General features: G+C 40.4%; 3 protein-coding genes across 5 annotated transcripts in view; 1 reads left to right on the top strand and 2 right to left on the bottom strand.

Moving 5' to 3' along the window:
• LOC306880072 (transcriptional repressor protein YY1-like) overlaps positions 1–23,938 on the top strand; it is a 672,069-nt gene that overhangs the window by 132,759 nt on the left and 515,372 nt on the right. The window lies entirely within an intron of this gene.
• LOC306880073 (peptidyl-prolyl cis-trans isomerase FKBP3-like) overlaps positions 1–23,938 on the bottom strand; it is a 391,610-nt gene that overhangs the window by 288,936 nt on the left and 78,736 nt on the right. The gene's annotated exons all lie outside the window — the stretch shown is intronic.
• LOC306880076 (actin-related protein 10-like) lies at positions 7,436–23,066 on the bottom strand. The gene is made up of 13 exons (XM_079433361.1): positions 22,896–23,066; positions 22,185–22,257; positions 21,552–21,634; positions 21,356–21,464; positions 18,059–18,157; positions 16,799–16,866; positions 16,635–16,714; positions 15,818–15,853; positions 15,566–15,645; positions 14,632–14,705; positions 14,265–14,346; positions 9,772–9,973; positions 7,436–8,296 (listed from the first exon to the last, which is right to left on the bottom strand). Exons 1-13 carry the CDS (start codon positions 22,970–22,972, stop codon positions 8,118–8,120), a joined length of 1,242 nt encoding a protein of 413 aa, XP_079289487.1. The 5' UTR covers positions 22,973–23,066; the 3' UTR covers positions 7,436–8,117.

Raw genomic sequence — 23,938 nt, 5'->3', positions numbered from 1 at the left:
AGACTGTATCAAAAGAAAGTTGATTTAAAGTGAAAGTGAAATTGACGTGACATGTGGCCAAGTATGGTGACCCATACTCGGAATTTGTGCTCTGCATTGAACCCATCCAAAGTGTACACACACACCGTGAACACACACCCGGAGCAGTGGACAGCCATTTATGTTGCGGTGCCCAGGGAGCAGTTGGGGGTTCGGTGCCTTGCTCAAGGGCACCTCAGTCGTGGTATTGAGGGTGGAGAGAGCGCTGGAAATTCACTCCCCCCCACCTACAATCCCTGCCGGACCTGAGACTCAAACCCGCAACATTTCCCCTTTAACATACTCATGATTATGTTGAAGCTTTAAGCGTTACATGAACCCTGTCCCAGCCATAGCTGCTCTATTCTTAAATGCTGCATTATAATTAAAATACAGTCATTCATATTATAAAGTGCTTTTAAAATCTTGCACACTGCAATATCAACATCCTTCTGTACAGCCCAAAATTGTATTTGTCGGGGTGCAGATTAGCCCTTCACTCAGGAAATAAAATGCTTCAAATTTATTTAATCAGAATCAGAAAGAGCTTTATTGCCAAGTGTGTTTGCACACACAAGGAATTTGTCTTGGTGTTAGGAGCTTCCAGTACAGAAATACAAACATAGTGCAGACAACATATAATTAAGGTAATAAAAACACTAATAATGAAGAGAATAGACAATAAATTATAAATAACAACAGCAATAAAAATACAAATATAGAGAAAATGTGCATTTGTCCTATGTACGGATGAAGGTTTGATGAGTTATTTACAGATGTACAGTACTGGGGTGTGTTATGTGTTGTTCAGGTGGGATATGGCCTGGGGGAAAAAAATGTTCTTGTGTCTGTCTGTTCTGGTGCTCAGTGATCTGTAGCACCGGCCAGAGGGCAACAGTTCAAAGAGAGAGTGAGCTGGGTGTGAGGGGTCCAGAGTGACTTTCTTAGCCCTTTTCCTCACTCTGGAGATATAAAGATCTTGGAGGTTGGGTAGAGGGGCACCGATAATCCTCTCAGCAGTCCTGACTGTCCGTTGTAGTCTTCTGATGTATGTTTTGGTAGCTGAGCCAAACCAAATAGATATAGATGAACAAAGGACAGGCTCGATGATGGCAGAGTAGAACTGTTTCAGCAGCTCCTGTGGCAGGTTGAACTTCCTTAGCTGGCGGAGGAAATACAGCCTCTGCTGGGCCTTTTTCACAATATAGTCAATGTGAATGTCCCACTTCAGGTCCTGGGAGATGGTGGTGCCCAGAAACCCGAATGACTCGCTGCAGCCACAGTGCTGTCCATGATGGTGAGTGGGGGGAGTGCAGGGGGTTTCCTCCTAAAGTCTACTATCATCTCCACAGTTTTGAGCGTGTTGAGCTCCAAGTTGTTGTGACTGCACCAGACAGCCAGCTCCTCAACCTCCTGTCTGTAAGCAGACCCATATTGGCAACGTCATCCACAGACCTGTTTGCCCTGTAGGCAAACTGAAGAGGATCCAGCAAGGGTCCAGTGACGTCCATCAGGTAGGCCAGGACCAGTCGCTCAAATGACTTCATGATTCATCTTCATGTATTGAAATACATATGCATTGTAATTTGTTTCTTATTAGAGAAGGAGTCTGGAGTGGGAAAGAAACGCTTATTCAAAATTGAAAAGATTTTAAAAACCAACGCTTTTTTTGACAGCGAACGCAAAGTATGGATACCCATACTTGAAAATTGTCCTCTACATTTAACCCTCCCAAGTTGCTGCACACACATTAGAAGCAGTGAGTAGTTAACACACCCAGAGCAGTCGGCAACCAGTCGCTGTGGTGCCCGGGGAGCAACTGGGTGTATTGAAAGTGGAAGAGAGCACTGTTCATTCTCTCCCCAACCTACATTCCCTACTGCTATTGAGAATTAAACCTGCAAACTTCAGGTTACAAGTCTGACTCCAACCATTAGGCCACAACTGCCCAGCTTACAACTAAATCTTTCCCCATTTAAGCAGATAGTACTAGCAGGACTGACAAATGCATCACAAATGACCTACAAGTTGGGGGGGGGGCAGTCATGGCCTAATGGTTAATGAGTCAGACTAGCAGTCTCCCCAGGATTTCGCAGTACTTTTTTTCTGATTTTTGCAGCCAAAAATGACTGATTTTGCTGACAGTAAAGCACTCACCCTAATCGCACATGTACATCTCGGAGATGTCTGTTTGATGTCTGCATTTACATATGCAAGACGTATTTTTTAGGGTGTTTGCTCATCTGCAACAAACGTCTCCAAGACGTTTCCTGTCAGATGTCAAATAAACATTTATTAGAATGCATGTAAAACTGCTTCTGAGACGTTTATCAGATTACAAGGCAGATGTTTCCCAGATCTTTGTTCAAAAACATTGCAAGAATTAGATGTTTTGTTTCTAGTCAAGACTTGGAGAAACTTGTTCATGCCTTTATCACCAGCAGGGTGGATTATTGTAATGGTCTCCTCACCGGCCTTCCCAAGAAGACCATTAGACAGCTGCAGCTCATCCAGAACGCTGCTGCCAGGATTCTGACTAGAACCAGAAAATATGAGCATATCACACCAGTCCTCAGGTCCTTACACTAGCTTCCAGTTACATTTAGGATTGATTTTAAAGTACTTTTACTCATTTATAAGTCACTCAATGGCCTAGGACCCAAATACATTGCAGATATGCTCACTGAATATAAACCCAACAGACCACTCAGATCGAGTCAGTTAGAAATACCAAGGGTTCACACAAAACAAGGGGAGTCTGCTTTCAGCTATTATGCCACACACAGTTGGAACCAGCTTCCAGAAGAGATCAGACATGAGAAAACATTAGCCACATTTAAATCCAGACTCAAAACTCATCTGTTCAGCTGTGCATTTGTTGAATGAGCACTGTGCCATGTCCGAACTGACTGCATTGTATAATCATTTTCTCAACGGTTTTAAATTCATTTTAAAATCAATTTCTAAATCATCTTAAAATTCCTGGTTTTTATTTTTTAATTCCTTGTTTTTGCTGTGATTACTGTGTGACCATTTCACTTTCGTTTATGTAAAGCACTTTGAATTACCACTATATAAAGAATTGCGCCGAATTTGAAAGCTTCTCACAAGATTTGACCGATGTTACTGATTCTGTGACAAATTAGACCACTTTCTTCACTGTATCTCCAGCGCCGTGTATAACGGTGTCGCGTGATCGAGAGCAGCCCGTGGCTCCGGCCTGAGCAGATTAACGGTCTGTGGCACGTAGCGCAGATTCATTCCGCTTTCAGGTTCGTTTGTCCAATGTAGCTCTTGTAAATCGGCATGAGAACCCAAGGCTGTTCATTCCATTTTTCAAACTGAGACACAACCTCTTTGAATGCGTGTTGCAATGACGTCACGGGACACATCTAAGCCCAAAATCCGTGGCAATTACGAAAATTTGTGAGCTCTTGCAAAACCCTGGAGGGACTGACTAGTAACCCAAAGGTCAAGGGTTCAAGTCTCAGTACCAGCAGGAATTATACATGCGAGTGAATGTATAACTCTACCTTCAATACCCACAGCTGAGGTGCCCTTGAACAAGACCCCAAACACCCAATTGCTCCCCACTTGGATGGGGATAAATGCATGTTGGTTGGGCTAAACGTCCTGTTAACCAAAAGTTAATGATTAACCCTTAATTTGGTGCCCTATGCAGTGGCCCAGGTTAACAACTGGAGGTTGGATAAGAGTCATGGCTTGTACAGAAGCCTCGACTCAATGCATGACTTTACAAAAAGGTCGTGGAACCTTGGTTTAATAGTGTTAAAGAAAAAAAATAACCCACAAACAGACGGGGAAGAGGCATGGAACACCAGATTCTGCAAAGCCAAAACAAAACCAATAGACAAAGATCTTGGTGTTCTGCAAGGTTTATTAAAAACACTAGATTTACAGGACCAGAGTAACTTCTCCACTAGAAACCACAGTCTGCTCACTAGAGATAGCCTTGATAGGAGTGTCTCTTCCTGAAATAAATTTTAGAAGTGTGAACGCACTTATAAAATTCTCAGTTCCGCTAGTCAAGTTAAAGCAAGAACTCACGTTTCCTCGTGCAGCTTTGCTCACAAGAGCCAGATGATGGAAGGCACACCTCTGTGCTGCAGTGGATGAAGATCTGACAGGGAAGAGAGAGGAGCAAGTCATAGAATCCACAAGTAGTAAAAATGAAACCGTTCAAGTAATGGGGGCATACAGTTTCCTGCAGAGGAACCAGTGAGGCTGGATCTACAAATGTGAACATTTTCACAACAAAGCGCTTGTAGTGGGTTGGGAACTGAAGACCAGACGATCCAGTCACTGGAACCAGTGTGGTCAGATAACGGTCGTCCTGGTAAGGGCATCTGAAGAGGAAAGAGGTGGTTAGAAAGTGCCTCCCAGTAGACAAACTGGATAAAGATTGGCTGTACACTCACCCATCAACCAGAAGGTCCCACTGGGGGAGACTGAGTGGACTGGGGGTTGAAGTCGCCCAACAACGTCCCAGCATCAGGACAATGTTGGGGTCAGTCCTCTCCATAATGCGCACCTCAACATACACAGGCTCCCGCAGGACTTTTGTGACGGGATAATCAGCGTCACTGTAGTAGGACGTGTAGGCCTCATCCCCTGAGGAACACTGGGGTTTAACCAGACTCATGTTTGAAAGGCTTGAGGAAGACACAGGACAAGACCTTACCTTCTGCGCACCCTTTGGTGACACATTGGCCATTGGCCAGTCTGAGCTCCACCCTGAGAGGTCCAGGAGCAGCTACTGGTGGAGGTGGAGGAACAGAGTTGACCTCCACAACCAGAGCTTCAACAGAAGTTCCAGAGTACCTACACTGAAAGAGAAGCCTGGACAACAGACGGTGAGCTTGTAGCATTTATCAAAGATTAAAATTCACACCAAGTCATAGATCACTTACTCAAAATGACTGTCCCTTGTGATGGAACCAAATGGTCCAATGCCAACTTCATATGAGGAGGTCATTCTGTTCTCATACACCACATCTCCGCTGTCCTCCTGCGAATAGAAACACTGTTGGCATCCAGTCCATAAGCAAAGCAGAACTACACCAGAAGCAGCTGCTCACCATCATGCTCGTGCCACATGCGGTCACAGGGAACTGGTATATAGCAAAAGAAGGTGTGGACTCCACAGGACGGCAAGGTGGGTCGCTTCCACCCAGTAAACTAACCGAATCCAGACTCAGTCGAGGCAGAGTAACGTCTCTAGACACCACTACCACAAACTGACCATCTCTAATACACTGGACAGTCACTGGAACAAAAGGTACAAGAGCAGGTTAATGCTGAGAATGTTTAACATGAACAGAATAAGATCGAGAAAGCTTACCTGCCCTCCCATAGTAACACTGCTGCCCATTAAAGCAGCAGTTAATAGCTTCACACTCAGCACCACTGATCCCAGGTGGTCCACATTGGATCTGCTCATAGTCAGCTACAGCACATTTATCAAGGGGCTCTGCCTGGGCCACTGGCTTCTGAAGCTGAAACTGCTGAGGAAACCGCTGGTCAGTTTGCTGTTGAACTGGCTGCCGAAACCGCTGGTCGGTTTGCTGTTGAACTGGCTGCCGAAACCGCTGGTCGGTTTGCCCTTGAACTGGCTGCCGAAACCGCTGGTCAGTTTGCCCTTGAACTGGCTGCCGAAACCGCTGGTCAGTTTGCCCTTGAACTGGCTGCCGAAACCGCTGGTCAGTTTGTTCTTGAACTGGCTTCTCAAACCTCTTGTCAGTTTGCTGTTGAACTGGCTGCCAAAACCGCTGGTCAGTTTGCTGTTGAACTGGCTGCCGAAACCGCTGGTCAGTTTGCCGTTGAACTGGCTGCCGAAACCGCTGGTCAGTTTGCCCTTGAACTGGCTTCTCAAACCTCTTGTCAGTTTGCTGTTGAACTGGCTGCCGAAACCGCTGGTCAGTTTGCTGTTGAACTAGCTTGTGAAACCGCTGGCCAGTTTGCTCTTGAACTGGCTTCTGAAACCGCTGGTCAGTTTGCTGTTGAACTAGCTTCTGAAACCGCTGGCCAGTTTGCTCTTGAACTGGCTTCTGAAACCGCTGGTCAGTTTGCCCTTGAACTGGCTTCTCAAACCACTGGTCAGTTTGCCCTTGAACTGGCTGCCGAAACCGCTGGTCAGTTTGCTCTTGAACTAGCTTCTGAAACCGCTGGTCAGTTTGCTGTTGAACTAGCTTCTGAAACCGCTGGTCAGTTTGCTGTTGAACTGGCTTCTGAAACCGCTGGTCAGTTTGCCCTTGAACTGGCTTCTCAAACCACTGGTCAGTTTGCCCTTGAACTGGCTTCTGAAACCGCTGGTCAGTTTGCTGTTGAACTAGCTTCTGAAACCGCTGGTCAGTTTGCTCTTGAACTGGCTTCTGAAACCGCTGGTCAGTTTGCCCTTGAACTGGCTGCCGAAACCGCTGGTCAGTTTGCTCTTGAACTGGCTTCTCAAACCTCTTGTCAGTTTGCTGTTGAACTGGCTGCCGAAACCGCTGGTCAGTTTGCTGTTGAACTAGCTGCCGAAACCGCTGGTCAGTTTGCTCTTGAACTGGCTTCTGAAACCGCTGGTCAGTTTGCTCTTGAACTGGCTTCTGAAACCGCTGGTCAGTTTGCTCTTGAACTGGCTTCTGAAACCGCTGGTCAGTTTGCTCTTGAACTGGCTTCTGAAACCGCTGGTCAGTTTGCTGGAACAGAGCTTGAGGGTTCTGAGGCAAATTACTCCACTGTGGAACAGCATGACAGAAAGCACAAACTGCCAAAATCTGAAACAAACCCCAACTTCCAGCCATTGTTCAACAGCTAATCAGAAAGTAGAGATGCAGCCTTTTAGTACTCTACAGATTTCAGCTAATTAATGATAGCTCCTCCCTCTTCATTAACACTGATGGTTCTCCAGACTTGCACAAATGGGAGCTTATGCAACTGTGTGATTCTCATTGGATCTCAAGACTCAATATTTTTTTCCATTTTGAACATAAATGCTCAAACCTAATTCAAAGTACCTTACTAATCTGATTGTAAGTGTTTCTCAAATTCTGTTAACACGGATGTTTCTTGAGTCCAATGTCATATTGACAACAAATAAGAAAGGTTCTATCCCAAGTTAGTTACTGGAACTTGCCAAAAGTAGATGTTCATCTTTGATGCCGTTGTCCTTACCACTCGCTGCAGACAAGTGTGCTCTTACAAATATGCTGAAAATACTATTTTAAGCAGTAAATGATTTTAAGTCTATGGAAGCTTATTTCCACCACAGAATAAGAAAAAAATGAAAAACGTCATTTTGACTACTTATGTCACGATTGATCTATCTCACAGTTTGCTAATCTCTATGATGCCGACTTTTTTTCTCCAAATTTACCTTTTTGATTCTTTGGGGGAAATAAGCTTCCAGAGAAGTATATCATGCAAGTTTATTGAAACAAATGGAAACAACATAGTTAAAGAGAAACGATGACAGCTTTTTATTTTTTATGATCAGACCTCAAGCTCTCTTTAGTAAAACATGACTGCAAAAGAAAGAAACAGAGAAGAGCAATCTGAGTTAATATGACTAAATCAGTTGACACTTAATGGCAAGTATAATAGAAAAGCCCAGCTGCAAACACCAATTTTGGAATGTTTATTTTTTCACAAACCTAATAAATACACCAAACTTTTCAACATATTCAGTGCTTCAAGCTTGTTGTTGTTAAATAGAATTAAAATATGTAGTTTCTTGGCACTATGGTCAAGATGATCTGTCTTTGATTGTGCAAGATCAAGCATACATTTAAATAATAATAAAAAGTAACATTTTGACCTAAACTACCTAAGTACTGCCATGGTTTAGGCTGGATAAATGTCATGCTTTGGAAACAATTTCGTGAATTTGAAAAGATTTTCCCATCTTTCATGATGAGCCGATGGTGACTGACCCCTAGTGGTTTTGGTTTAGCCTACTATTCAAATTAAGTATAGCTGACTAATATGACAGACTTTAGGCTATTACAGGTGAGGACTCATATACGTTTCTGCTGCAAACATAAAAGAGCATATCTGAATAAGCAGATTTAGAGGAGGTTAGATGTGAAGTGTCCAGTTCATTTCTCGGTGGAGAAGGCCCTCTTCATGAGAGGCGGCGTCTTTCCCGCCTCATAGACTGAATCCGGCAGTGGGGTGCTGAGACAACACCAGTCTGGGATGCGACCCGTCTGGTTATAGTAGTCTTTGGACACCGAGCGACTCCCTAAAATGTCCTGCAGTGCGCCAAATATAGCACCTACATGGGAAGAAGAAACAAAACAACCTTGAGTGAATGGTTTAAAGTTCAATGGTAGAAAATTGTGATATCCAGGCGTGTTAAAGGAATGGTTCACCCAAAAATGAAAATGTGCCCGCTCTCAGGCGATCCGAGATGTACATGAGTTTGTTTCATCAAATGTAGCATCACATCCAATGACTTTTTCATTGGAGGAAGCGTTATCCAGCTAACAGGGAATGTTCTGATGAGGTAATGCCAGGAACATTAAATGTTCATTCAAAGTTATTTGGTAGAGATGCACCGATCGACCAGCCAGGGACTGGAATTAGCCGGTTTTAGCCACTTCAGATGCAGCTTCTGTGTTTCCCGAGTTTGTTGATATTGGTTTCATTTGAACAGTAACAGCTCTACAGTTTCTTATTATTCTAACTGAATTAATTGAAACAATGTAAGAATTTGATGTGAAAGATAAGGTTAGTGAAAAAAAAATGACAATTTAAGAAACAGTGGGAAATGACATCTATATTGTTATATACAGCAACTCCTTTTCAGTTAATTGTTATTTCTACCTCTTTTCTAGTCACAGAGCACTCTATTTTGAGAGTTGTTTGAGTGAGAGAACATCTAACTTGGTCCAGATTGGGAGAATTATAACATTTAATCATTTTTCATCATGTAAATATTTTTTAGCATTAAAACAAATGCTAAAAAAATGCTCGGCAGGTCACAAAATCAGAAATCGAAATGGGCCAAGAAAATTGCAATCAGTGCATCTCTATTATTTGGTCTTTAATAATGTCCTAAAAACGTTGGCACAAAAACATTATGCATGCATTATTCATGGCATTTTTCTGAAACATTTCAGCTGGACGTTTGTCTGACATTTTTTTAAATGTTACTACTTGTTTCAGAATGTTCAGAGAACATAAAAGTAGGCTAATGTTTCCATAATGTTAGGAAAATGATCAAATGTTGCCTTAACATTCTCATTACCATAAAACATTTGAAAAAATTGGGCGTCCAGTTAACAATCAGAAATAACATTTTCATAACTTCGTGGGAAAGCTAGTAAAATGTCATTAGAACATATTTCTGTTAACTAGGATTATGAACTCATATTTTAGCCAGAAGCAATAGTCTGAAGTTAAAAACATCTTAATGCTGGATGTGTTTCATCTTTAGTCTTCTCCAGATGTTAACTGATGGACTGGAGTGGTGTGGATTATTGTGATGTTTTTATCAGCTGTTTGGACTCTCATTCTGACGGCACCCATTCACTGCAGAGCATCCATTGCTGAGACACTGATGCAGAGACACATTTCTACAAACCTGATGAAGAAACAAACTCACATCATCTCGGATGAACCGAGGGTGAGCACATTTTCAGCAAATTTTCATTTTCACAACTGCTTTATCAAAACGCGTTAGATCTTTTCTCGTCTCATGCAGAGGACAGGAGTCTCAAAGCCTTTGCCGTGCCTTTCTGTGCTCACCTCCTAACCAGGCAGTGCAGTTGGGTTTGGAGGGTGGGCTGTGGATTCGGAAGCTCTTGGTAGCTAGAGCATCGCAGTACTTGGGTTTCTCCACAAGCAAGCGGATCTCAGCCAGGAGTCGGTGCAGGAACCCGGGCAGCATGGCCGTACCGCCGATTATCACCATGTTCTCCGACAGAACCTTGCGAGTGTCGATGGGACACTGATGAGGAACAAACACTTAATGAACAAGGTGAATGCTGGGAAAACTGAGAACTATAGATGTAGCGGTATGAAAATTTCTCATCACGATTATAGTGACCAAAATGATCACGGTTATCAGTAGTATCACGGTCTTGTTAAAATGTGCTGGAAATGTACTGACACATAAATCATTTCACCAATTTTTGTATTTAAAATCAACGAACAATAAATAAAATTACTGTTGTTTGCATAAACACTAAAACAATAACATACCAATGATGTCCAGATTTTAAACGACAACAGTTTATCTAATAATAACGTAAGAAATGTTCAAATAAAGCTTTGAAAACGTTTCATAAAAAGGGTTAAGTCGCAATTATAACTGATTAATAAATGATTATATGCATTTTATCTGCTCCATAAATAATTCTAGATAGCTTATCTGAATTGTTTAAATGTGTAGAATCCACATAAACTTGTTTTTCATCAACCGGTCAAAATTGACAGGGCATGTAAATCCGGTCTGTGTTCAGTCCAGACAGAAGCTGCACACAGACTGAATGAGAGTCTCTGTAAATCCAGTCTCTGACAGCAGGTGGCGCTGATGGAGCAGCAGAATTACAGCTGTTTCCCGTAACCTCCATGACACAGCAGCATTGCTACTTTATTAGGTCTTACATGGAGCGAAGATGAAAACAAAATGCCATCGAATCTTTTCTGAAGACAGTTAGAACCTTCAGAGGTACATTCATATAATTAATTCATATATTCATTTGTATAATACCCTTAGCGCTCTTTTAAAACCTTGCAGTTGTCCACCATGTTTTCACACAAATCTGAACTTCTCTGTGTGCTGAGACTGTTCATTAAAACTCTTCATGCTGGATCGTATTTATTTATCCTCAGTTATTCAAATCGCGGTTGTGAATACGGTTTTAATGATAATACCGTGGGGAATTTTATCATGATTTATCATCAAACCGGTAATCGTTCCATTCTTATGGACGACAGAAAAGATATGTAGCTAGAATAGACTGTGGGTGTTAAATTAAAAATAAATAAATTTAGCTTTGACTATATAAACAAACCAAACAAATTAGTGATGCATCAAAGTTTCGCAAAACAAAAATATTTAACTGAAGCGGCTGTGGATAAAAGCGTCTGCTAAAAGATTAAATGTCAATAAAACAGCTAGAGATTAATAATGTCACATAACATAAACACTTAACTCAGGAAAGACATTCAATGACCATAAACTTGATAGTCAGCTAGACAAAAATAACTCTAGGAGGAACATTATGATAAATATAACCACTAAATTACATATTAATTATATTTGTTACTGAACCTTTTGTCTTCATTATTTAATGCTTGTTTACACAAAGTTTGTCAGCCACCATTTAAATGAACAAATTATTAATTAGCTGATATAAAAACTGCATGTTAGAGGTTTATATACATATTCATACTGAATGAATCTGTCATTAAAACTTTACAGCCACTATTGACTAGCAACATGGGCACTATCTTCTCTAATACATTAGAAGCTGTTGCCCCCCTCAAATTGAAAAAGGTTAGAGAAAACCGTACTGCGCCATGGTACAACAGTTATACCCATTCTCTCAAGAAGGAAACTCGTATTATTGAGCGCAAATGGAGAAAAACTAACTTAGACGTTTTTAGGATTGCGTGGAAAAACAGTATGTCCAGCTATAGACAGGCTCTAAAAGCTGCCAGAGCAGAGCATATCCACAAACTCATAGATAATAACCAAAACAATCCAAGGTTTTTATTTAGCACAGTGGCTAGATTAACAAATAAACAGACACCACCCGATCTAAATATTCCCTCACAGTTTAATAGCAATGACTTTATGAATTTCCTTACTGATAAAATAGATAGCATCAGAAATACAATATCAAATGTAGATTCTACTGCGTCTAGTATTTCAGCTTCATTCATCGCACCCAAAGAAAAACTGCAGTGCTTTACAACTATAGGACAGGAAGAGCTAAATAAACTTATCAGTGCATCTAAACCAACAACATGTTTATTAGATCCTGTACCCACTAAACTACTGAAAGAGTTGTTACCTGTAGCAGAAGAACCGCTTCTCAATATTATTAACTCATCGTTAGCCTTAGGTCACGTCCCAAAACCAATCAAGCTGGCGGTTATTAAGCCTCTTATTATGAAACCACAACTAGATTCTAATGAACTGGCAAATTACAAACCCATTTCAAATCTTCCGTTTATGTCTAAAATTTTAGAAAAAGTTGTGTCTGCTCAATTGTGCTCCTTCTTGCAAAAAAAGATCTCTATGAAGAATTTCAGTCAGGTTTCAGGCCTCACCATAGCACAGAAACTGCACTTGTTAAAATTACAAATGACTTGCTTCTTGCTTCAGATCAAGGCTGCATCTCATTGCTAGTATTACTTGATCTTAGTGCCGCGTTCGACACTATAGACCATGATATACTCATAGATCGATTACAAAACTATACTGGTATTTTCATGGGCAGGCTTTAAGATGGTTTAGATCCTACCTGTCGGATCGCTACCACTTTGTTTATTTAAATGGGGAGTCATCTCAATTATCACCAGTAAAGTATGGAGTACCACAAGGATCTGTCCTAGGTCCTCTGCTATTGTCAATATACATGTTGCCTCTTGGTAATATTATTAGAAAATACGGGATTAGTTTTCATTGTTATGCTGATGATACTCAACTATATATCTCAACAAGACCAGATGAAACTTCTCAACTATCTAAGCTAATAGATTGTGTAAAAAATGTAAAAGATTGGATGACCAATAATTTCCTCCTATTAAATTCAGATAAAACAGAGATATTACTTATTGGACCAAAAAACAGTACACAGAATCTCTTGGATTACAATCTACAACTAGACGGATGCACTGTTACGTCCTCTAAAGTCAAAAATCTGGGTGTTATATTAGACAGCAACTTGTCCTTTGAAAATCATATTTCCCATGTTACAAAAACAGCATTCTTCCATCTTAGAAACATTGCCAAGCTTCGAAGCATGCTACCTGTTTCTGATGCAGAAAAGCTAGTTCACGCATTCATGACCTCTAGACTGGACTATTGTAATGCACTGCTAGCTGGTTGTCCTGCATCTTCAATAAACAAGCTACAGATAGTCCAAAATGCAGCGGCTAGAGTTCTTACCAGGTCAAGAAAATATGATCATATTACCCCAATTTTACAGTCTCTGCACTGGCTACCTATTCAGTTCCGTATCATTTACAAATTATTATTACTTGCCTATAAGGCCCTAAATGGTTTAGCTCCTGCGTACCTAACTTGTCTTCTACCACGCTACAATCCAACCCGCTCTCTAAGGTCACAAAACTCTGGACTTTTGGTAGTACCTAGGATAGCAAAGTCCACTAAAGGAGGTAGAGCTTTTTCACATTTGGCTCCCAAACTCTGGAATAGCCTTCCTGATAACGTTCAGGGTTCAGACACACTCTCTCTGTTTAAATCTAGATTAAAGACACATCTCTTTAGCCAAGCATTCACATAATGCATCTTATAATCTTGTACTGCAGTTATATGATCAAATGTACATTATTATTATTCTTTAGCTTGGGTTGAACAAATCATTTTTGCTTAGATGGAACAGCATGCAGCTACGCTAATTATGTCTCTATTTGTTTCTCTGTTGATTAACATCCCGTGGTAACTAGGAATGACAGAAGCTTCAGTCTGGATCCAACCCTTAAATTATCTGAGATGACCGAACACCTGAGAAAGATAATGCCAACCCCTCAGAGGACCTCAGAGGATGCCAACGCTCCAAATTACCAAATTTTGCCATAAGTTAAATATATTAAGGTTCTGCAGTATATAAATATATTGTGGAAACTTAAATTCCCGTAGAGCTGCTTTGCAACGATTTGTATCGTAAAAAGCGCTATACAAATAAACTTGAATTGAATTTAAATGCTTATATTTCAACAACAAATTGGAGTAGAAACTAAATTATCTCATTAAAATATTTATACTAAAACTGCTTTATGTGCGATTTAAATGCTTAATCAACTCAGCTTTTACTTGAGTGTTGATTATAAAATAAACGTGATAATTAATTGACTATTATTTGTTTGGTTTTTTAACAAATTGAAAACTTTAATTTCAGAAGTACTTGTCACTAGAAAGACTTTCAGAATGTATCATCACATCGAATAAAACAAATGAAAGGATAATAATATGCTTAACAGTGGCGACAACATTACGCTTCCTCGTCCTTTGATAAAACTCAACTGAATTGAATATTCTGTACCTTCACCAAAGTGTCCAGCAGCAGCGTGGCGATGGATTTCTCCTCATTATCCTGCTCGAACAACATCTCGGCCACAGAGTCTCTGGAAAACAGCGCAGCACGTTTCAGTAAGAAGCACAGAATGTGGGTCAGATTAATAAACAAAACCCCGTCTGTAAGAGAGAGCGGAGACAATAACGAGAACGTGTCGTCTCATTAATCTTAGTTCTGTGGATAAAAGCGTCTGCTAAAAGTCAATAAAACAGCTTGAGATTAATACAGTCACATTTACCTCAGGAAAGACATTCAATGACCATAAACTTGATAGTCATCTAGACAAAAATAACTCAGAAAATCAGATCATCACATCCGGTTTGAAGGTTTTTACCTGATGGATCCCTTGATATGCAGAATCTTCCGGCCATCCAGAGGATATTCCACATCTGGGGGAGGAGCCGGTCTCTGATGGACCAATCAGAGCGACTGTGAATATTTACTCATTCTACATACAGTTAGGTAACATACTGAATTATGTGATTATTCTTAAACATGTTATTGGTAAATCAATATATTTATTTATATATAAATATTTATAAATCTAATAAGATAGATTAGGTAAACAAATCATCTGCAGTCTTTGGTTGATTTGGATGAAGTATAAAAAAATAATCACTGATGAGCGAAACACCATCATTTGTGCAAAAAACACTGGAGAACAGCAGTAAAAAATGCTACACATTACAGTTTATACAGTGTGGGATAATGATTATATTATTTAATTATTGCATTGTGCTCAGTGGATTTAGATTAAGTTGAATTCAGATTCAGAAATTGTTCATTTTATTCCTTTGATAATGATTATGCTTCATTAAAAAGTGTTGTTGGAAAATGTATTTTAACTTTATTATTTTGTTTAATAGCATGTCAGCAGCATCCCATCAATAGCAGTCGTAAAATTAACAGAAAACTATATAAAACATTTCATTCCAAATTACGCTACCAAATTTATGTTTTTACTCACCAAGACTGCTTTTATTTGACCAAAAATACAGTATAAATTGTGAAATATTATTACAGTTTAAAACGGCTGTTTTCTGTGTGAATATGTGTTAAACTGTAATGTATTTCTGTGATCTGCAGCTGTATTTTCAGCATCATTTCTCCAGTCTGCAGTGTCACATGATCTTCAGAAATCATTCTAATATGCTGATTTGCTGCATATTATTGTGAATATTTGTTTTATTTCCTGATATTTCTAGCAATTAATCATCTGAATCGATTGACAGCTTTAATAGTCACTTTTTAAAAGCGTGTTCTCTGACCTCAGCAGATCCGTCTATGTTAAATTTGGCCTCCTGGATCTTCATGCCCCTCTGCAGGTCACTAACGAAACACGCCCGCACTACACACACACACACACACACACACACACACACACACACACACAGTTAGCTGATCAAGTCAGCATGAAACAGTTTTTGCAACCCATTTTTCATTTTACAGAGGAGTCAAGAAGAGTAAATGTAGAGTGATGTCTGATTTTATGCCTGAGGAAGCGTCTCTATATGACGTACCTTTGATATCCTCCACAACATCCTCTGGAACAGAGCCTGTGATAAAGACCAATAGATAATCAAACACGAAGCGATATTAACCCTGCAAACCTACTGTATCATATTCATATTTACATTTCTAAGGCCTCTAAATAATCAAACTTTGCTATCAATCTCCTCATGTCTTCTGTCGTCTGATTGAGAGTTTAGAGTGTTTTATCCAGTAAAAGCTCTTTTAGTGTAATTGTACAAGCGTCCAGCTTCAGCTGCTGCTTCTCGTGTCAAATCTTCTCTGATTTTGATCAAGTAAAGGTCAGAATAACTGCAGTCATATCTCCAGATGAACTCTTACTGGACTGAAGCAGCTCAGCTTTACTTGATTCTCCATCAATCAATCAGATCATCAGGATCTTTTGAGGAGCGTTTGTTTCCAGAAGCTTTGCTTTCTCTGTTCCTCATGATCTTCACAAGCCTCCAAAACATCTCACATCTTCTGAGGAGCGTTTATTTCTTCATCTCTCAATCAGCATTTCATTGCATTATATGTTTGGATCATTTCAATCTCATTTTACTAAGACGTATTACTGGAGATACGGAGCGAACGCTGATATCATTTAATGTCAATATCTGCTGTACTGTTATAAAGATCTCATTGATTTACATCACAAGCAGCAGAATTGCATTGTAGAAATATCAGCATCTGCAGCAAATTCATATTTTGGAATAAAATTGAGCTGTTTTTCCTTCATATTCTCACTGTATCAGACAATATGAGCTCTAAAAGCCTGATGGATCAACTATAATCCTCAACAAAATGTGTGATGTGTATCGGTCTTACTGATGACGGTGGGCAGACTGAGGCCGGTGCCAGAGTCGGTGTCCAGTGTGCATTGCTCACTCAGCAGACTGTGCAGCTCCCTACAGAAGAACAACAACACTGAGAACACAAACATTATGATCTACACACCGTCTCTTTTTATCTGATGCTCCACATGGACCTACTTATGAACAGCTTTTCCTCCCATCGGTAGAGCTTCCCACGCAGACAGGATCGGAATGCCTTCATAGATCTAATGCACTGTTAAAGTCATCTGACCACATATAACATTGTGTGTAAACAACAGGTGAAGACTAACACTAATCAATCATTCAGACCAAGAATAAGAATTAAAGGAATAGTTGTATCATTTCATCAGTGTCTCAGCAATGGATCCTCTGCAGTGAATGGGTGCCGTCAGAATGAGAGTCCAAACAGCTGATAAAAACATCACAATAATCCACACCACTCCAGTCCATCAGTTAACATCTGGAGAAGACTAAAGATGAAACACGTCCAGCATTAAAATATGAGTCCATAATCCATAATAACTCTTCCTCCAGTGAAAAAGTGCATCTCCTGTTGTCTCTCACATCAAAATCCAGACACATATATGTTTAGAGCTGTTTTGGACTGTTTTGATCCGTTCAGATTTCTCTCCTGATTCAGACCAGAACACTTTATCACTTCAGGAAGCGGTATTATGGATTATCAGATGAAAGGGAATGTTCTCTCAACATTATAATCAAACGTTCCTCCAGTAACATTAAGAGAACCTTCATTCAAAGTTATCTGGTCTGTAATTAAAATGTTATTTATACATTGTTTATGCCACCTTTTTTACTAAAACCTTTTATTTGGACGTTCATCTAAAGGTTTTTTTTAAATGTTACACTTGTTTCAGAACGTTCAGAGAACATTCAAAAGTAACGTTCCCATAATGTTTGAAAAATGATACAATGGAAGGTTCCCTTAATGTTTGTATAAAAAGAAAAAAAACATTTTCAAAAACTGGACATTTTGAACATTCAGTAAACATTCAGAAACAGCATTTTCATAACGTAATACAGGAACGTCAGTAAAACGTTTTTAGAACATATTTTTATTTAACTGGGATTATGAACTCATATTAAAAACGTCTTAATGCTGGATGTGTTTCATCTTTTGTCTTCTCCAGATGTTAACTGATGGACTGGAGTGGTGTGGATTATTGTGATGTTTTTATCAGCTGTTTGGACTCTCATTCTGACGGCACCCATTCACTGCAGAGCATCCATTGCTGAGACACTGATGCAGAGACACATTTCTACAAACCTGATGAACAAACACACTCATCTACATCTCAGATGAACTGAGGGTGAGGATATTTAAATTTTTAATTGAACTATTCCTAAAAGGCAAAATAGTTTAAGAGCTTATTTTCTGTGAAAGGATTCTGGTAACACCAGCGTCTCTGTATATCCACAGTCCATGACGAGAGCAGACTGGATGCCCAGAGTCATAACAGACATCAGATGACTCGGAGCAAACAGGACTGATGGGACCTGCAACAGAAAGACACAAAGAAATGTTTTGAGTAATACTTACTATACTGCAATCAGTAGACAGGACTGAGAGAATTTAGGTAACCGCTAGAAATGTGGCTCATAGTAGATCTTCTATTAGATCATCTTATTTTTGGTTTGGGTCCAAATGAATGAAAGCATTTCCAAATATCTGTCCATCATTTTCAGTTAGGCTTTCCAAAGCCTAACTGACCAAGATGGCGCCGCTGATGGCAGCTATTGTGTGTTGCTCTTCAGTGTTTGTACTGTTTTTGTTTGTTTTTCCTGTTTTTTGTTTTTTAAATATGATCAGTTTTACAAGGATGACCTGCTGAACATTCGGCAGAGCACACCACAAAATCTTTTACCGGATTTTGATTTTTTGGATGTTTTGCTGGACATTGTAGTTGGCGGAGCCGTAGCTCTGGTCAAACGCTACAGGAGGCGCCGGCGGGGGAAGAGAGCCGGCGCGCTCGTGAAGCTTCGTCAGCGCGGATTTAGAACGGCGTTGCCTAGCATCCATCTGGCGAATCTCCGCTCTCTACCCAACAAAACGGACAAACTCCTTCTGCTCTCCTGGACAAACAAGGACTTTTCTAACTCTGCTGCTCTGTGTTTCACAGAAACCTGGCTAAATGGCGACATACCGGACAGCATGCTACATCTGCCTAATTACCAGCTGATCAGAGCAGATCGGGACGCAGATCACTGTTACACAACAATAAAGGATGCATATCACTCGGTTCCACGAGCAGCTTTAGGACTCTCTGATCACTGTTTGGTTCATCTTATTCCGTCCTACAGGCAGAAACTTAAATCTGCAAAGCCTGTATTAAGATCTGTTAAAAGATGGACTAATGAAACAGAGCGGGATCTACAAGCCTGTTTCTCTCTCACTGATTGGACTGTTTTTGAAGCCGCTGCCATCGATCTGGACGAGCTCACAGAGACTGTAACATCTTATATCAGTTTCTGTGAGGATATGTGCATTCCTACCAGGACTCATCTATTCTACAACAATGACAAACCATGGTTCACTGCAAAACTCAGACAGCTCCGTCAGGCCAAAGAAGATGCTAAAGTCTTGTATAAACAGGCCAAATACACACTGGAAAAGGAGATCAGAGTGACAAAGAGGAATTATTCTGACAAGCTAAGGAAAAAAAATATCTTCCAGTGATCCTGCTTCAGTGTGGAGAGGAATGAAGGATATCACCAGTTACGAGACACCATCCCCCAGCGCTCTGGAGAATCAACACCTGGCAGACGACTTGAACGAGTTTTATTGTCGTTTTGAAAGATCACCCCACACCCGCCCAGAACACCTCTCCACACAACCATTCACACCTCCAGCAACCCCTCTCTCCCCCACACCCACGATTCAAATCAGCGAAGAAGATGTGTGCCAGGTCTTCAGGAAGAACAAAAGAAGGAAAGCACCTGGTCCAGACGGTGTGTCACCAGCCTGCCTAAAAACCTGTGCTGATCAGCTGGCCCCCATCTTCACACAGATCTTCAACAGATCACTGGAGCTGTGTGAAGTCCCCTCATGCTTCAAACGCTCCACCATCATCCCCGTCCCAAAGAAACACAAAATTACTGGACTTAATGACTACAGACATGTGGCCCTAACGTCTGTAGCCATGAAATCATTTGAAAGACTGGTTTTGGCTTATCTGAAGGACATCACTGGACCCCCTGCAGTTTGCCTACAGAGAAAACAGGTCTGTGGATGATGCAGTCAACATGGGACTGCACTACATCCTGCAGCATCTGGACAGACCAGGGACTTATGTGAGGATCCTGTTTGTGGACTTCAGCTCCGCTTTTAACACCATCATCACGGAAACCCTTCAAAATAAACTAACCCAGCTCTCCGTGCCCACCTCTGTCTGTCAATGGATCAACAGCTTCCTGACAGACAGACAGCAGTTAGTAAAGCTTGGCAAATTCACATCCAGCACTCGAACCATCAGCACTGGAGCTCCTCAGGGTGCGTTCTCTCCCCACTGCTCTTCTCCCTCTACACCAACGACTGCACATCTAAAGACCCCTCTGTCAAGCTCCTGAAGTTTGCAGATGACACCACACTGATCGGCCTCATCCAGGACGGTGACGAGTCTGATTACAGACAGGAGGTTAAGGAGCTGGCTGTCTGGTGCAGTCTCAACAACCTGGAGCTGAACACGCTCAAAACTGTGGAGATGATAGTGGACTTCAGGAGAAACCCCCCTGCACTCCCCCCACTCACCATCATGAACAGCACTGTGACTGCAGTGGAGTCATTCAGATTCCTGGGCACCACCATCTCTCAGGACCTGGAGTGGGATATTCACATTGACTCCATTGTCAGGAAGGCCCAGCAGAGGTTGTACTTTCTTCGCCAGCTGAGGAAGTTCAACCTGCCACAGGACTTACTGAAACAGTTCTACTCTGCCATCACTGAATCCATCCTCTGCACTTCAATAACTGTCTGGTTCAGCTCAGCTACCAAATCTGACCTCAGAAGACTACGGAGGGTAGTCCGGACTGCTGAGCGAATCATTGGTACAACCCTCCCCACTCTCCAAGAACTGTACTTATCCAGAGTGAGCAAAAGGGCTGGTAAAATCACTCTGGACCCCTCACATCCAGCACACTCCCTCTTTGAACTGTTACCGTCTGGTCGACGCTACAGAGCTCTGAGCACCAGAACGACCAGACACAGGAACAGTTTCTTCCCTCAGGCAATCCATCTCATGAACACTCAATAATAAACGTGGAACACACAACTATAATACATTATCCATTCACATCACTTGCTTATTTTATTTTCTCATTTCTAATTTGCACATACTTGACCTATACATACATAGTTGTCTATATTATATATTGTGTTTGTACATTGCCTATTTAGATATTTGGATATTATTCTTTTATTATGTGTGTCCTGTCCTGTTGCTGTCTTTCTGTTGCACTGTGGAGCTTCTGTCACTACAACAAATTCCTTGTATGTGTAAACATACCTGGCCAATAAAGCTCATTCTCATTCTCAAAACTCTTATTATTTTCCCATTCATATTCTTTATTTTGCTGCGAAACTGCTTTGGATCAAAATTATCATATAATAAACAATGTGATCTTTTGATTTGACACAAGAGAGCAACTATTAAGATATGAAGACGTTTTATTTTAGACACAGACGCAGCATGACTTCACCTCAAAGTGCTTAAAGAAGACTCTGGAGAGCGTCTCTCTGAAGTGTGAAGGACAGAGGATGGATTCGATGATCACCACGCGCCGGTCTCGAGGATTCACCAGCAGATGCCTGAAGGGAGGAACAGCATCATGAGTTCCGCTGTGATGAACAAACACAAACCAGCTCTAAAACAGCACATAAAAGCGTCTCCGGTACCGGAAGTACAGCAGGTGAATGAACTCCTTCAGGATGCTGTAGAGCTCCTCAGTGTTGATGTTGTACTGAACGACTCGCACAGCCTGGAAGAGTGAGAGACGCTAAGGTTAATGTTTTAACTATATGTGTCCCTGCAGCACAGAAGCAGTCATCAGTAGCACAGGTATATCTGTAGCAATAGACAACAATACATTGTATGGATCAAAATTATACATTTCTCTTTTATGCCAAAAATCATTAGGATATTAAGATCATGTTCCATGAAGATATTTAGTACATTTCCTACCATAAATATATCAAAACTTCATTTTTGATTAGTAATATGCATTGCTAAGAACTTCATTTGAACAACTTTAAAGGAGATTTTCTCAATATTTAGATTTTTTTGCTCCCTCAGATTCCAGATTTTCAAATAGTTGTATCTCAGACAAATATTGTCCTATCATAACAAACCATACATCAATGGAAAGATTATTTATTTATAATGCATAAATCTCAATTTCAAAAAACTGACTCTTATGACTGGTTTTGTGGTCCAGGGTCACAAATATCCAATATTAATATAAAGATGCAGTAAATGTCGGTTTAATATGATCATGTTACTTCATTATTATGATTAGTTCTCAGACCGACCTCCTGAGATCCGGCGTGTTTAATTTCACTGGGAATGATGAATCTGGGCCCCGTCTCACCAGCAAAACCACATCTACACATAACAGCATAATCATCCATCAGTACAAACACATCAACACGAGCGGCACAGCCTTCTGTCTGAAGGAAAAATACGTGTGCTTCACATTATGATATTAGGATATTTAAAAAAATAAATAAATAAAAATTACATTCATCACAAGACATTTCAGGACATACATTCAAGCGCTTCATACTGTAATATAACAATAATACTTTTATTTTATTTCCCTTTTTATGCTGATTTATATAGGTCTATATATATATATATATATATATATAATTTTATAGGCCTATATCTTTTTAGATTATATATATTTTTTATATTTCAGCATAAATTATAGCGTGAAATATGACTCATCCACGTCTATTTATTAAAACAAATCTCCAGCTAATTGCTGAGCAGTAAATTACTGCTATGGTGTGTATCCATTAAACATGCTATTAGCAAGATACATGTCCAAATAACACGGTATTTACACGCCATCAGCTCCTTTAACACTGGTTAAGCAATATGTTTTGTTAGTGCTATTAATGCAATGATGAACTGATGAATCAGGACGCATAAATCAGGTTTTATAAGCTGTTATTTGACTAAAACATGGTTTCTATCACGTTATTTATCCCTCAGCCTCGAGCTAACAGCTCACTTACTTTGTGTAGGCCGCTCCTAAATCAATGACTACGGCTGTCTTCTCTCCTCCACTGCCCAAGCCTTCAAACAAGGGCATTTTTATCGATAGAAATTAATAAAAGTATCAGAAAACAGAATTATTGATGTGTAAACACAGCGCTGACACTCATAACATCAGAGGGAAGGGCGGGGTCCTTCAGAATGGCTGCCCCGCGTTTGCCTGACTGACGATTATAACAGTAAATAATATTCAATTAATCCAACACATCGAACAAACAAACATTTTTTGCAGGCTTATATAATCCTACTGTTTAGTTTTTTCTGTGTAGCGACAGATCTGTGAGATCAGTTTTTTTTTTTTTATTGAATGCTTGAAAAACAACAACAACAACAACAAAAAACAAAAATAATTGTCATCGTCAAAACACAACAATCCAGCAATCGCTCGGGGATTCAGTCCAAAGTCCTTCATAAAGTCGATGTTCTTATGGCTTTCAGGTTCAGAGCGGGGAAGTCGTGGCCTAATGGTTAGAGAGTCGGACTCGTAATCGAAAGGTTGCGGGTTCGAGTCCCCGGCCGGCAGGGATTGTAGGTGGGGGGATTGAATGTACAGCGCTCTCTCCACCCTCAATACCACGACTAAGGTGCCCTTGAGCAAGGCACCGAACCCCCAATTGCTCCCCGGGCGCTGCAGCATGGCTGCCCACTGCTCCGGGTGTGTGTTCACGGTGTGTGTGTGTGTGTGTGCATTTGTTCACTACTCACTGCTGTGTGTGTGTGCACTTGGATGGGTTAAACGCAGAGCACCAATTTCGAGTATGGGTCACCATACTTGACAATACGTCACGACTTTTTCAATAGAATCAAATTAATTATTATTATTATTAATCATTTGAAACCAAATTTGATTTTGAGTCAAATAATTTTGATCATTAAAAAAGTATATAAATATATATTTTTTTAAATAACATTAATATTAATTTATCAATTCATATAAATTCTTCTTCTTATTGGTCAATAATAATAATAATAATTTATATGAATTGATTATTATTGATGTTAT

This window comes from Barbus barbus (assembly GCF_936440315.1).
Source record: "Barbus barbus genome assembly, chromosome: 14".
NCBI classification, from domain to species: domain Eukaryota; kingdom Metazoa; phylum Chordata; class Actinopteri; order Cypriniformes; family Cyprinidae; genus Barbus; species Barbus barbus.
Note: the sequence above shows the minus strand (reverse complement) of the source record. Positions and strands in the feature narration are given on the sequence as shown.